At 41.9% G+C, this 15,669-nt stretch overlaps 1 protein-coding gene across 1 annotated transcript; it reads right to left on the minus strand.

The window, feature by feature from the left end:
* Positions 1-2,306: 2,306 nt before the first annotated feature.
* Positions 2,307-10,213, minus strand: LOC121879589 (ribose-5-phosphate isomerase-like). Its single transcript, XM_042386261.1, has 7 exons — positions 10,030-10,213; positions 7,885-7,945; positions 6,168-6,283; positions 4,949-5,082; positions 4,586-4,727; positions 4,108-4,207; positions 2,307-3,195 (listed from the first exon to the last, which is right to left on the minus strand). Exons 1-7 carry the CDS (start codon positions 10,192-10,194, stop codon positions 3,107-3,109), a joined length of 807 nt encoding a protein of 268 aa, XP_042242195.1. The 5' UTR covers positions 10,195-10,213; the 3' UTR covers positions 2,307-3,106.
* Between the last annotated feature and the right edge of the window lie 5,456 nt (positions 10,214-15,669).

Raw genomic sequence — 15,669 nt, forward strand, 5'->3', positions numbered from 1 at the left:
CACAGTCACGGGGGTCTTGGGAAGAGTCACCAGGGTCTTGGGTACCAGTCACGGGGTCTTGTACCAGAGTCACGGGGTCTTGGTGCCAGAGTGGGGGTCACAGTCACGGGGTCTTGGGTACCACTGTCATGGGGGGGGTCTATCGCATGGGGTCTTCACGGGGGTCTTGGTACCACAGTCACGAGATCTTGGTACCACACGGGGTCTTACCACAGTCACGGGGGTCTTGGTACCAAGTACGAGGGTCTGGTACCAGAGTCACGGGGGTCTTGGTACCAGAGTCACGGGGTCTGGTACCAGAGTCACGGGGGTCTTGGGTTCACTGGGGTCTTGTGCCAGAGTCACGGGGTCTTGTGCCAGAGTCGGGGTCTTGGTGCCAGAGTCACGGAGGTCTTGGTACCACTGTCACGGGGTCTTGTACCAGAGTCACGGGGTCTTGGTACCAGGGGTCTTGTCAGGTGTCACGGGGGTCTTGGGTACCAGAGTCACGGGGGTCTTGGTACCAGTCACGGGAGACTGGGGCTGCCACTGGTACTGTCAGGGTCACGGGGTCTTGGTACCACCACTGTCACGGGGTCTTGGTACCAGAGTCATGGGGGTCTTGTACCACTGTCACGGGGGTCACAGTACCAGAGTCAAGAGGGTCTTGGTACCAGAGTCAAGGCCCCTGTCACGGGAGATCTTGGCACCAGAGTCACGGGGGTCTTGGCACCACTGTCACGAGGGTCTTGGTGCTGCAGTCATGGGGCCCACAGTCACAGGGGGTCTTGGTACCACAGTCATTGGGGGTCTTGTACCACAGTCACGGAGGTCTTGGTACCACAGTCACGGGGTCTTGGTACCACAGTCACGGGGTCTTGGTACACAGTCACGGGGGTCTGGTACCACAGTCACGGGGGTCTTGTACCAGACCTTGACGCGGGGTACCAAGTCGTACCAGAGTCACAGGGTCTTGGTACCAGAGTCACGGGAGGTCTGGTACCAGAGTGGTACCAGAGTCACGGGGTTTTGGTACCACTGTCACGGTCTTAGTACCAGAGTCACGAGGGTCTTGGTACCAGAGTCAGGGGGGTCTTGGCACCAGACTCATGGGCCTGGCACCAGAGTCACAGGGTCTGTACCAGAGTCACGGGGGTCTGTACCACTGTCACGGGGGTCTTGGTACCACTGTCACGAGGGTCTTGGTGCCAGTGAAACAGGTCTTGGTACCACAGTCACGGGGGGTCAGTACTAACAGTCACGGGGTCTTGGTACCACAGTCACGGGGGTCTTGGTACCAGACGGGTTACCAGTCACGGGGAGTCTTGTACCAGAGTCATAGGGTCTTGGTACCAGAGTCACGGGGTCTGGGCTCGGTACCAGAGTCACGGGGTCTTGGTACCAGAGTCTTGGTCTTAGTACAGAGGGTCTGGTCACGAGGTCACGTGGGTCTTGGTACCAGAGTCACGGGGGGTCTTGTACCAGAGTCACGGGGGTCTTGGTACCAGAGTCACGAGGTCTGGTACCACTGACGGGGGTGGGCACCAGAGTCACGGGGTCTTGGTACCAGTCACGAGGGTCTTGGTACCACTGTACGGGGGTCTTGGTACCAGAGTCACGGGGGTCTTGGTACCACTGTCACGGGGGGTCTTGGTGCCACTGTCACGGGCCTTGGTACCAATGTTGGGGGTCTTGGTACCACTGTCACTCTGTCACGGGGTCTTGGTACCACTGTCACGGGGGTCTTGGTACCACTGTCAATGGGTCTTGTTTATTTCTTTCAATGGTGGTATCATTATAGTGTTTAACTTTATTTAATAACTTAATATTTACCTTTTTTCTGTTCAATCCTTAATTCTTTCTTTTCATTACTATAATTCATTAGTGTTCTTCTTCTCTTTCTTTTATCTCATTTCTTAACTTTATTATCATTCACTTCGGTGTATTCGTCTATCTATTGCTAGTTATTACTATATTAGTTAAGGAAAATGTAAAGACAAACCTAACATGATGAGGTTATATATCTAATCTCTATGTCTAACTAGATACCGTAAGGAGGGGGGGTTCCAATACACCCGAACGATCAAACATGAATCAAACAAGTTACCGAACATCCTCATCAACTCGAACAAGCTGGGTCTTTATGCAACAGTTAAATTTTCGGTTTCATTACATTTATGATTTATTTAACTTGTGTGGTCTATAATATCATTTAAATATCTCCAGCCGAAGTTCACCCTAAATTAAACACTTCAACAACTACAACAGGACATACAAAATAATCTAATGGCCACCACTGGAACACACATGGAGAATTAAAGTTTACAACTTGGGACAACTTTACTCTTGTAGATACTCAATCTATTATAAAAAAATTAAAATTAAAGGATATGAAGTAATTACATCCAAAATAGAAATACAGCACAATACAGTTAATCAATATTTTAATGTATAAATAACAACTGTACTTGCAATATGTAGTTCTAATACTCAATTGGACATTATTAGACAAGTATGTTCGTATATATATATATATATATATATATATATATATATATATATATATATATATATATATATATATATATATATATATATATATATATATATATATATATATATATATATATATATATATATATGAGAGCCACTACCACAAGCAATAACAATGTTTTGCACAAGTGGTCAGGGCTCTGAAGATGAGGAAAACTGTGGGGTGAAAATATTTGAAAAAAAATCAAACCTTTGCCAACATAACCTCACCTTTCCTAACATCATAATAATAAGTCCTTAATTGACGTAAGTTTACCTTATTGTACACAACCAGGTATGTTTATCCACATGACCAGCCTTGTTTTATATTAGGAAAGGTTAGGTCAGGTTGCTAAAGGTTTGATTTTTTTCTAATGTTTTTACCTCATAATTTTCCCCTTCTTCAGAGTCCTCCCCAATTGTGCATAGAATTTTAAATTATCATACAAAACCTACTGAGTCTTGACCTCCACTGGAACTGAAGTGAGATTACACTAAAATAAAAAATCATTAGAAAGTCACCGTTTACACTGGATTAACTATTATTTACTATTACAAGTTAGATGTACATACAACCCTCCAGCCTATTACTGTATTACACCTCTCGTTCCTTCACTGATCCATCTTCCATCCCAAAGTATGCAATTTTGGCCATACCAACGAACAACCCAGTCTCCACCACACCTGTAGGAAGGATATATAGTGAAGCTAAGAGACACAAGTAAAAATAATGTACTGTATACTGGTACTACTACTACTACCACTAAAAATAATAATACTTTAATAATAATAATAATAATAACATTAATAATAATAATAATAATAATAATAATACCACTTCTACTACCACCACTAATAATAATAATAATAATAATAATAATAATAACAATAATTCAACTTAATTCACAACTTAGAAAGCTTAATAAACCTTGTATAAACTTAGTGTCACGTGATATTCCTGCACTGCTCAAAAATTGGAATTTGCCAGTCACAAGATGTTCGCTTTGTGCAAAGGCTGCTCTCTCAGAAATGCTAACAATCAACGTCTTTTTGTAAATAATGGTACAGGTACTGCAATAGACATTTTCAAGGCCTATGGTGTTCCGCAAACTTCCATAAAGAGTCTGAAGCGCGGTACAAACTAATATTATTGTATAGTAAAAATATACAAGTTTGATGTTTTCACGAAATGATGCAAAATCACAAAACATGTTAGGTTAGGTTAGGTCTGGTCAGTTATTTTTCCCCATGTTTTTAACCTACAATTTCCCTCAACTTCAAAGCCCGACCCACTTTGTGTGATTAAAAATTTAACTTTCTTAAATAAAATAAAAACAAAGGAACTGAAAAAATATAAATGATGCAAAAACAGCAAAGTATTCTTTTTCTTTTTTGTTCTATCTCCCTATAGTGTACATATACAAAACAATATCCTGGTCTACGGCTGTGCTGAACTGAATATTTACAGTAACTTTTTTACTGGAAGACTAAAACACAAAACTTATAGTCTAATGATTACAGTACAGACTTCCAACTACACAGTACAGTATATTAAAACTATCAATAACTCACAGAATTTAGTAATTCTTCACTTACCAGGAATCATCTTAATTTGTTGATTAACTTTCTGCCAGTCATATGCCCTCTCAAACATCCAGTCTACTATAAAGTTCCCGTTATCTGTCACAACTGGACCCTGAAAAGTAGTTTATAATTTTAACACAAATCTTGTCTCTAGAGAAAATGTTAATCTATCATTGAATAACTAACTTGACCAAGAGGCAGAAGTGCCCCGAGCTGGTGGCAACTGCTCCATGCTCTCTTGGATAGTATTTATAAAGTTTAAATGCAACACATAAACTAGTAAAAGAAAACTGTGCTAATTGGAAGTATTTTAGTGAAAAACTAAAATCTCATGAGTTATCAAATGAATACAGTACTTGTTTAACTTAACCAAATGGATGGAAATAAAAAGGAGAGTCTAATAAGTATTATAACAGCTGTTCCTAGGATCTATATATTGTTCGTAGGATTCACTCACACTTATAAAATCTTTAAACTTCATTCAACTTACCGCTTTGGCTTTAGCCTGCCTTAGCACAGCTTTCCCGCCAAGTTCCATCTCAATTTTCAGCTGAACTGTACGATATGCCATGGGGATAACCTCAATTGGAATGCCTTTGGTCCACTGTTCACCAAGAACTGAAGAGTCCTTCCTGGGAATTTTTTTTTTATGTGTTTTCATGTTCATTACTGCATATAAAAATTATTCTTCATTACAGTTAAGAATTTTATAGTCAATATTCAAATCAAGAGAACAAGCCACCACATAGTTTACATCAATTATGTTTCCTCACTAGTAGTCCAAAGTAAAGTGCAGTACTAAACAGTTAATTGTCAGTTCCATAACAAGGATGCAGCACCGTCATCAGCTCACCTGTAATCGGCAACCACAACAAAAAGTTTGGCTGCAGCGGCAACAATCTTTTCCTGCAGTTGGCAGCCTCCACCACCCTTGATTAGGGTTAGCTTACCATCTGCTTCATCAGCACCGTCAATGGCTACATCCAACTGCAAATATCATATCTTGACAAGTTAATAACTTTGGTCCTAACCTGCTCTATTTTAGTGATATATGAACAAAATATTTCAATTACCAATATTGTAGTTATAGCCTGATTCTTTATCATGCACATCCCATAAAACACAATTTAAATGAAAGGTCTTTCGTGCAAGACCAATTGTTAAAAATAAAAGTGATGAACATTGTGATTTGAAACACTTTTATATATACTAAACTGTTTGGACAAGGTTGTGTCAAAGACAGTACATACTGAATAAAGCATTAATATAATTATCTGAGAAAATCAGAATTCCAAGAAAAATGTTACAAGGTGGCTGAGCCATTTAAGCACACACAATTATCTGTTTCTTGTCATTCATTCATTCTTTTGTTTAAATAAAACCCATAGTTATGATTGTCCTTCACCGACAGTGTGGATACAGTAAACTGTACACTATAGCTTTTTTAGTTGACGGTACCAGGCTAAGAACCTCCCGCCTTCTCCAAAAGAGTGAATTTGCTTGTAACTTCAGTGGTAAATGTTCTTAATTTCAAACTTTTTTACTCATATCTTTAAAGTCAATGTTTTCAAGCAGATAGTGTATACCTTTACATACATTAAATTCAACATTAAAATTATCCAGAACTGGGTATGCTATACTGTGCTATATGAATCTATTTGTGATATATCAATAATAATTGAAGATTATGTATGAGCCAATAAACTGCAGGGAGGGCAGGGCTTGTACCGTCAACTAGAAGACTATAGGAGGCAGCATGGAGGGCACTGCTCATAATAGCCTTCACTTGCCTTCTTCTTCTTCTCTCACCATACTCTTACTTATAGGTCAAGTTCTGTCAAGTACAGTACTGAATAATTTGCTTGTGTGTGTTGATGATAAGACAGCACAGGAAAAAACTTTATCTATTCTACGACTTTCTTATCTGTAACTTCATTATGGTTTATATACAGTACTGCACAGGGCATGAGATAACTAAAGAATGTCTCCAGCAGTCACACACACACACTTTACCCCCATGCAAAAATAGACTAAAAATACAGTACATTGAAGAGATTTCTATATTTTCAAACCTGAGGAGTTATTTCAAGATCCGAGAGTTCCAAATCGTGGTTAATAATCAACTGGCGAGCTTGGAAAGACGTAGGAACACAGAGCACTTTCAACCCTTCCTTATGCACGCGTTGAGCTGCAAGAAACAATACAATCTATTTTCAATATTGTATGTAATGTAATTGCAAATATATACAGTAAAACCTCGATTAACCGCCCACATATGGGGGGAAGGAAGCCGACGGATAATCCCAAAAGGTAGGTTAATAGTAAATAATGTCTACGGAAATAAAACATACACTTTCAAAGTACCTATCCCTAACCTATCTCATTTAAGTCCCTCTATTCATTTTTGTTCATTTGCCATTCATATTTCAATAGAATTTGCTTTAAAACATTAACCACTTTAGTAAATAAATATGAACCAGCACAGAAACCGTGAATAAAAAATGGAAAAGTCAAAGAACATATGGCATCACGAAAATTGTGACCAAGTCCCAGGTTGCTGATCTGACTTTCAGCCTCATTTACACACAATTGCAGGGTCTCAATTATTTCTCTTACTATTGACAACACAACATACATACAGGTACTGTATATTGTTTCTCACTCTTGATTTTTTTTTTAATTTTTGCATTTATATTATTATTATTATCATTATTAATACATTATCGTCCCCCAGGCCCCGATGTGGGTCAGTGACCTGTGCCCGGGTGGGCTAATCCCCGTAAAAAAAAAAAAAAAAAAAAAATGGGGGGTCCGGGATCAACGGTTAATCCGAAAGTTGGTTAATCGAGGGACAGTTAATCGAGGTTTTATTGTATTACAGTAAACCCTCAACATTCGCAGGTTTAACTTTCACGGATTTGATTATTCATGGGTACAATCATTGTTTGCCTGTGTGATTTCTAATAGATGGATGAATCCTAACAGAACTATGACATTTTCATAAAGTTTTGATTCTTAACATTCCCACAAGTGACAGTCACCTGATGTTGCCTTTGACCATCACTCATTGGCCATGGCCCAAGGACCCCCTCCCCACCTGGGCCTCTCCTTCACCGTGCCAGTCAGCGGGTACCTTTGACTATTTCTGTGTGTGAGAATTATGATGTCATTTGCAAGGCAATTGATGACAAGTAGCCAACTCATGTAACACTGTTATGTTGTCGAGATCACAGTGTGGTTCATTAGTCTGCTACAATGACTTCATGTAGTACAGTACTCCAAGAATCCCACTCACAAGACCAAGTTGTGGTGAAAATGTGAGAAAAGATCCAGTGTTCACTGTCAGGGCAGTATGATGGCATTTGTATACAGTACCTATAATGCCATGATCTATTGTGTTTTCACTCTGTGGAAGTCATGTACTCTACCGTACAATATTGTCAATTAACAACTGCCTTAAAATGCTCTTGGTTTTATTACCAGTCAATGGTATTTAAATACCTGTACTGTAAAACGTTAATATTTTCCCAGTAAAAACTGACTTTTTTTCTTGGGACTTTATTTGTTCAATTAAAATCCTAACCTTCCTCCCTTCATAAAATCCTTCTCAGCTCACAAGGCAGGGTCACTACTCCCTGTGGTAATAAAATATAATCCATTAAGTTATCCGTAAAGGGTTTGAACTGGCCCCACCGAGCAAGGTGGAGGGACAAGGCCAGCTATCTACCTTGAAGTCAATATTTCTTCATTTAAAATGTGGAAAAAAATTAATAAGCATTCTATACATACCAAGTCTTTCAACTGCATAAACAACAGTGGATCCACTTCCAATCCCAACTCTGTAAGCATCCTAGAAAAACAAGAAAGAGAGATAATATAATACTGAGCTTCTTGTGTGAGACTATAATTTAAACACAATATTTCTAACACTAAACAAGTAAACATTAATGAGACACATTATTTTCATAAGTTTAAATGTGTTTTTCTTGACCCCCCACACCAAGTTTTCATTTTATGCATTAACCACACCTTTGGAATCCTGTGGGATTCTCAAAACAGACAAAACAATTGAAGTGCGTGACATTATAGAATCTGAAAGTAATTAAAGACTAGATAGATTTGTATCATCTATGTCTGGTTTGGTTCATGTCTGGATAATTATTCCGCAAACACTCATACGATTTTGGCTCACAAGCAGGTGTTTGCGGAACAATCGCCATGTCTGTTATCATAGATGATTTATTGTACACAAGGTATGTACTGTTCTTTGGCTTATCAAGAACATCCCATAAATGGAGGAGGAAATAAAATTTTGCCAAACAAAAAGATCATTAAGAATCTAACCTAACTGCTCAAATATCGGTTTTCTGGAGCTACAGGGTTTAATTGCAGGGCAAGAGCACTTGTTGAGTAAGACTTAGGGAATCTTAACAATAGGCTACCTTTATATGTCCAGAAATAATCTGCAAACATAAAACTTTTCTTGTGGAGAAATTATTTATAGGTGTCCACAGTCACCCTGAGGCTGAGGTTTCGGTAAAGGTGTAGAAGAGGGTGACCACCAGAATGAACTGTCCGAATTGGTTTAAATTTTCTACCCACTAGAACATGATATTAAACACAAAAATGGAAACGACAATGCATAGAACCTAAAAGAACCGGACAATTTTTTTTATATACTCTATTCCGCTTCACAATTTTCCTCCCGGATCCATTTTTGTTGTTTACCTCGCTGAATCCCTGTTCAAGAGACGTTTCCTAAATGATGGTAAATGCTTCCACGTATTCCTCCTCGCCATTGCTGATATATATATATATATATATATATATATATATATATATATATATATATATATATATATATATATATATATATATATATATATATATATATATATATATATATATATATATATATCAACCTCAATATTAAGGTAAGTTGTTTAACACATAAATTAACACAATAATGCATAGAACCTAACTTAACCTAACCTGACCCATACCCGTAGGTTGGGTATGTTAGGTCAGGTTCTATGCATTGTCGTTTTCATTTTTGTGTTTAATATCATGTTATTAGAGGGTAGAAAATTTCAACCAATTCGGACAGTTCCTTCTGGTGGTCACCCTCTTCTACACCTTTACCGAAGTGTCTATATAAAGATTATGCATTAGTATAAACAGTACAGCAAAAGTAATCATAATTGGCCACCAAGAAAAAATGTGGCAAGGCTGTAAATAAGCACTGTTTTTAAGGTATTTTAAAAGAGGTGACTTTTACTAGAACCTAACCTAACCTAACCAACATAAGAAACCTTCCTAACCTTCCCTAACTTCCTTGGACCATATTGAACAGAAAATATTTATTTCCAAATCTGGTAGTAAATGAAAGGAATCCAGAAAAAAAATCACAAGAAAAAGTCACAGACAAAGGGCGGAAAACTAACCTAACCTGCATTATTATTTTTTCTGGATTCCTTTCATTTACCAATTTAAGCTCTGTTCAACAGTCAAGAGTTTCTAAAGTGAAAAAAAAAGTGTGGGTCAGATTAGGTTAGGATTGGGTTCTGGAAAAATCTGAAAAGTCACAGAAAAAGGGCACGGAAAAACTAACCTAACCTACCTTAGCCACCGCATATATATATATATATATATATATATATATATATATATATATATATATATATATTGTGCTGTCAATGTGTACAAGTCATGTGACGTTTTTTCCTGACTTTATTTCCGTTCACCAATGAAACACCTTTGTTGAAGTGTCATGGTGTAATGTTACATTTTTTATGGATGTGAGAGTACACAAAATCAATATATAAGTAGGCGTTGGCAAATACTACCTACTAACTACAGTACAGCCAATTCTTCTCTAGTATGACAACTTTCCCTGGGGTATGAATGTCCGGGTGTAATACATATATTTCTTACCTTAATGTGATTGTCAACGGCTCTATAAGCAGCTGCCTTCTTAGCACTCTCCACTGAGTCCATGGCTGTGTGACCAGCTTGTGTACAGCTCTTCACAAGGTTGAACAAGGAGAAAGTTTGTGTTAATTTTCCTTTCAGATTTGGTGAGAGCTGAGGCAAGACCATGGTCCAGCACCTTCACATAGTTACCTTTACTAATTTATATCTAGTCAAACGAAAAATTAATGACTCCAAAAATAAAATAAATATTATATTGTTTATAATTATATTTTTTATCGGCATGTATTGACTAAAAAGTGAGAAACACGCTATAACACGATGTGAATCTCTATTATATAAATGTATTATCTACATCGTTTTGTTTACTTCAATATTGTGGTTCATTATAAAACAAATCCACTTTATACAGACTTATAAGTACTTAATTATGTATAATATGTATATATTATGTATTCTATCGTAAGAAATGAAAGAAAAGTGTACTGCGCCTTGAATAAAATTTGACGACATTGTTAGGAGGTGCTCTCCTGCCCACCAGGCGATGACGTCACTCACACACCACTAGGGAAACATTTATTATTATTATTAATTATTATTATTATTTGTTTTAATTATAGGGACGCAGTATTTCGGTACTGATTACTCTTTAACTGAGTAAACTGAACACTAATATTTTACTTTTTTGTATCCTGCTTGTTTGAGTCATAATTTGCTTGTATTGTAGTGGATTTCTCCCCTACAAACGCTTGTCGCTGAGTAGCCGACCCCGCAAATTCCTCAGTGTATGCCTCGTGGTCTCGGTCAACCAGCGCCGCCTTACATGACGGAGGTCAACTATTAAGCCACGCCTACCTCCGCAAAATAAGACCTGACCTCGTGGTGACCTACCTCTGTCTTCTAGCTACAGCCGCAGCCAGCAACACCACCTCCTCCGCTCCTGCCTGGCGGTCCTCGCTCCCGCCGGCGAGCATGGCGACCCACAAGCTGTCCTCCTCTGAGCATCCTCACCAACCAGCTCTCTCTACATCACGCTTGTAACCACGCTGCCACTTCCCAGCACCAAGCTGCATTGTACATCCAATACAACATGTATACAGAGAGCACATTGTGAGTTTCCTTTCTCCATCCCATCCTGAGTGTGAACCCCAAACAACCCATACCCCACAAATGGTGACCCCCGGAGATTCGCACTCACACAGGATGGAGGAGAAACTGATCACTCTCTCAGTCTTCAAGCAACATGGAAGACTGGCTTATCCACCCAGAAGCAGCTCTCATCGGCTCTACAGCTACTGTCTCTAAACCGCAGGTTAGACACCCTAGAGCAGCACTGCTTCTCTAAGCAGACACCAGCTCCTCTTCCTGCCCCAAGCACCACGTCCTACCGACCCCAGCACACCCGTCCTGCCTCAGACGCCGCCCCCGGCCCAGCAGTACCCCCTGCCGCTCCTCCTGATGCAGCCCCTGCTCCCGACGCGGCCCATGCACCTGAGTGCGGACCAACACACCCCTCTTTTCTCCCTCAGGTACTCCCTGCTACTGTCCTGCACCCTGCTGCTTTCGTGGACCCAGCTGCTGTCACGAGCCCTCATCCGCTTCTGCTGACGCAGCCCCTGCTCCTGACCCAGGCCCACACACCCCAGCAGGCGCATCTGACGACTCTGTACCTGCCGTGAGGGAAGCACAACATTCATCGCCTCCACACACCCTTTTTCTCCCTCTCTACTCCCACAGATATTGTGTATCTAGACAGTTGTCTCCTCTAGCGGCCGGCTCATCCACGCCCTCGCCGTTATGGTTCACATGTGGCATGCACCGCCCGTTCTGCCTCACATGTGCCATGTAACCCTGCAGACAACAAGTCTCCTACACCGTCTGGAAGGAAGGGGGGAGTACTGTAGTGGATACCTCCCCTACAAACGCTGTTCGTCTGTTTGTCGCTGAGTAGCCGACCCCGCGAATTCCCCAGTGTATGCCTCGTGGTCTAGGTCAACCAGCGCCGCCTTACATGACGGAGGTCAACTATTAAGCCACGCCTACCTCCGCTATATAAGACCTGACCTCGTGGTGACCCCGCTCTTTTCTACCTACACCAACCAGCAAGCAACACCTCCTCCTCCTGCCTGGCGGCCCTCGCTCCCGCCAGCGCATGGCGACCCACAAGCTGGTCCTCCACTGAGCATCCTCACCAACCAGCTCTCTCTACATCACGCTTGTAACCATGCTGCCACTTCCCAGCACCAAGCTGCATTGTACATCCAATACAATATGTATACAGAGAGCACATTGTGAGTTTCCTTTCTCCATCCCATCCTGAGTGTGAACCCAAACATCACGTACCCCACAAATGGTGACCCCCGGAGATTCGAACTAATACAGGATGGAGGAGAAACCGATCACTCTCCCAGTCTTCAAGCAACATGGTAGACTGGCTTATCCACGCAGAGGCAGCTCTCATCGGCTCTACAGCTACTGTCTCTACACCGCAGGTTAGACACCCTAGAGCAGCTCCGCTACTCTAAGCAGACAGCCGCTCCTCTTCCTGCCCCAAGCACCACGTCCTACCAATCTCAACACACCCGTCCTGCCTCAGACGCCGCCCCGGCCCAGCAGTACCCCCTGCCGCTTCTCCTGACGCGGCCCCTGCTCCTGACGCAGACCCACACATCCCTCTTTTCTCCCTCAGGTATCCCCTGCTACTGTCCTGCACCCTGCTGCTGTCATGGACCCAGCTGCTGTCACGAGCCCTCATCCGCTCCTGCTGACACAGCCCCTGTTCCTGACCCAGGCCCACACACCCCAGCAGGCGCATCTGAGGACTCTGTACCTGTCGTGAGTGAAGCACAACATTCATCGCCTCCACAGCCCTCTTCCTCCCTCTCTTCTCCCACAAATCTTGTGTGTCAAGACAGTTGCCTCCACCAGCGACCGGCTCATCCACGCCATCGCCGTTATGTCTCACGTGTGGCATGCACCGCCCGTTCTGCCTCACATGTGCCATGCAACCCTGCAGACAACAAGTCTCCTACACCGCCTGGAGGGAAGGGGGAGTATTGTAGTGGATTCCTCCCCTACAAACGCTTGTCGCTGAGTAGCCGACCCCGCGAATTCCTCAGCGTATGCCTCGTGGTCTAGGTCAACCAGCGCCGCTTTACATGACGGAGGTCAACTATTAAGCCACGCCTACCTCAGCTATATAAGGCCTGACCTCGTGGTGACCTACCTCTCTCTTCTTCTAGCTACAGCCGCAGCAAGCAACACCACCTCCTCTGCCGCTGCCTGGCGGTCCTCGCTCCCGCCGGCGAGCATGGCGACCCACAAGCTGGTTCTCCTCTGAGCATCCTCACCAACCAGCTCTCTCTACATCACGCTTGTAACCACAGACATACATTATGATGTATATTTTGATTAATACAGTCTCAAGTTATCAAAGCAGTTTTAAAATAGATGCAAATTCCATATGTTGGAGCTGTGAAGTAAGCTGCAGAATACTTCATACGATTTTAAACTCATGAAGTAAATAAATGGTATCGGTGAAGTTCACAGTAACTTTTACTCACTTTTATCCTCTTCACCATTGGTCGGCTCGTTAGCCGCTTGGGCGATCGGTTACGTCTCTGTTACGCACTGTTGGCAAGTACTGGGCTTGCACCGGCTCCTGAATGTACCTGAACCCGCTCCAGTGTTGGTCAAGTCTTGTCTTGAAAGAGCTCACACTCGGTGCCATCACAACGCTTTCTGGTAGATTGTTCCAAGAGTTCACAACTCTCACTCCGAAAAAGTTTGCTCTCACAGTTTTCTGGACTTGCGGCTTCTTCAATCTTGAGATGCTTATACACTTGTATTAGGTCACCCCTTACCCGTCTGTAGTATAAGCTAGGCAATTTCAGGCGCTCCAATCTCTCAGGGTAGCTGAGGTGCCGAAGGGCAGGCACCAGTCTGGTGGCCCTCCTTTGAACATTTTCAACCAACTGACAGTCCCTAGCATACCTCGGGGACCAGACGGGGTGACAGTACTCCAGATGGGGGAAGCACTTCACTCTTGAAGATCGTTACGAGGGACGGACCGTCTAGATATCTGAACGACCTTCTTATAAGTCCCAATAATTTTTTTGCCTGATTTACCTTCTTCTCGCAATGGCCGGACAACTTCAACTCATTGTCAACATACACACCTAGGTCCTTCTCACATTCAGTCTCAAATATGATACGGCTCCTTTCCGTTGGTACGCCCCAGGTGCATACTTTTACACTTCGTGACATTGAATCTCAACAGCTATTTCTTCGACTATTCTTGGAGCCCACAGAGATCCTTCTGCAGCTCTTCACAGTCCACTTGGTTCTTGATTTCCCGAAATAACTTGGCGTCATCGGCAAACATTTGTATGGAGGAGTGTACAACGTCAGGCATGTCATTTGTGAAACAAAGAAACAAACAACAGCGGGCCCAATACACTGCCCTGTGGTACCCCGCTTGTGACAGGTACAGATGATGATTTCGTGCCATTAATCACCACACACTGCGCACATCATTGTCATCCTTAAAAACCCCTTTAATTCATATTACACTACATAACATTCAAATCCACCGCACTTGTAGAATCTCAGAAAACGGGAAACATTGATAAAGAATAACTCACCTACTGAATGTTACTGAATTATGTGATGAATTGTACCCAACTACGATTATATAATATTAATTGTATGTACTCATTGCATTAAGGAGAACTCAAGGTATCTATAAGATGGTTGGGAGAGTCCAACCAGTACGGATTAGTGAACTATAAAGGCTAAATGTAGATCGTGTTTGAAAGTCATTGTATGGACGTCTGTGAACGTTTAGTGAACATAGTTACCACAGGTAACCGATGAAACTATAAAAAGAACATTGATTTGGAAAAAGGATAAATGTATCAGACCTATGTGAAGTGTTGGAAGTGATCCAGAAACTATACTTCAAAGGAAATATCTCGTATGCATCGGTGTGAACGTAATACCCCTCGTTATCTCGTGTGACGTATACCCACGAAATGTACAGTGATCAGAGAATCTTATGTCTGTGTTCAAGTAGTGCAATGTGTGAGAGGAGGATCCCTAATTACAGTTTTAAGTGAAGTGGATATACCCACGCTATGAACATTCGACGCGCGGCTTTTGTTTCAGAGTTAGTGTCCCTGGTACCCGGACTACAGGTTTGAGTTAATGATATCGCCCAATTAATTTCCCCAGGAACTGTCAAACCTGAGCCGTACTTTAGTATGTAATTTAGGATTTAAATATGTATTTATAAGGCATAAGGTCACAATAAACAGGAAAGTGTTCATGTAAAGACCATAAGAAATCAAAGTGAAAATTAAAGATTGGAAACTGTAGGCCTACAGTGAGAGCGGGCCGGGGGGGGTGGGGGGGCAGCGCCTTCAGTTGCGCCTACTCTCTCACCAACACAGGTCAGTGAACTTCATCGGGCTGTATTCAGCCTTAAAAAAAGACTTATATAGCAGTTATTACAGCTTAAAACTTTGCCTGATGCATAAAGTGAAATAGTAATGTGTTAGGGTGGGTGATAACGGCCCATCAGGCATTATTTCTCAGTCACACCTACTCTCTCATCAACACAGGTCCCCCACGTTTTGAACTCAC

Source organism: Homarus americanus, unplaced genomic scaffold (genome assembly GCF_018991925.1).
Source record: "Homarus americanus isolate GMGI-L3 unplaced genomic scaffold, GMGI_Hamer_2.0 scaffold60451, whole genome shotgun sequence".
NCBI classification, from domain to species: domain Eukaryota; kingdom Metazoa; phylum Arthropoda; class Malacostraca; order Decapoda; family Nephropidae; genus Homarus; species Homarus americanus.

What these genes read in the sequence shown, in the direction of transcription:
- LOC121879589 (XM_042386261.1), bottom strand. Translation starts at nt 10,194, where the DNA reads ATGGTCTTGCCTCAGCTCTCACCAAATCTGAAAGGAAAATTAACACAA. An exon ending in ATCTTGAAATAACTCCTCAG is followed by an intron (nt 5,083 to 6,167) that starts GTTTGAAAATAT and finishes TGATATTTGCAG; the next exon opens with TTGGATGTAGCCATTGACGG. An exon ending in GGCAGGCTAAAGCCAAAGCG is followed by an intron (nt 4,208 to 4,585) that starts GTAAGTTGAATG and finishes ACTACTTTTCAG; the next exon opens with GGTCCAGTTGTGACAGATAA.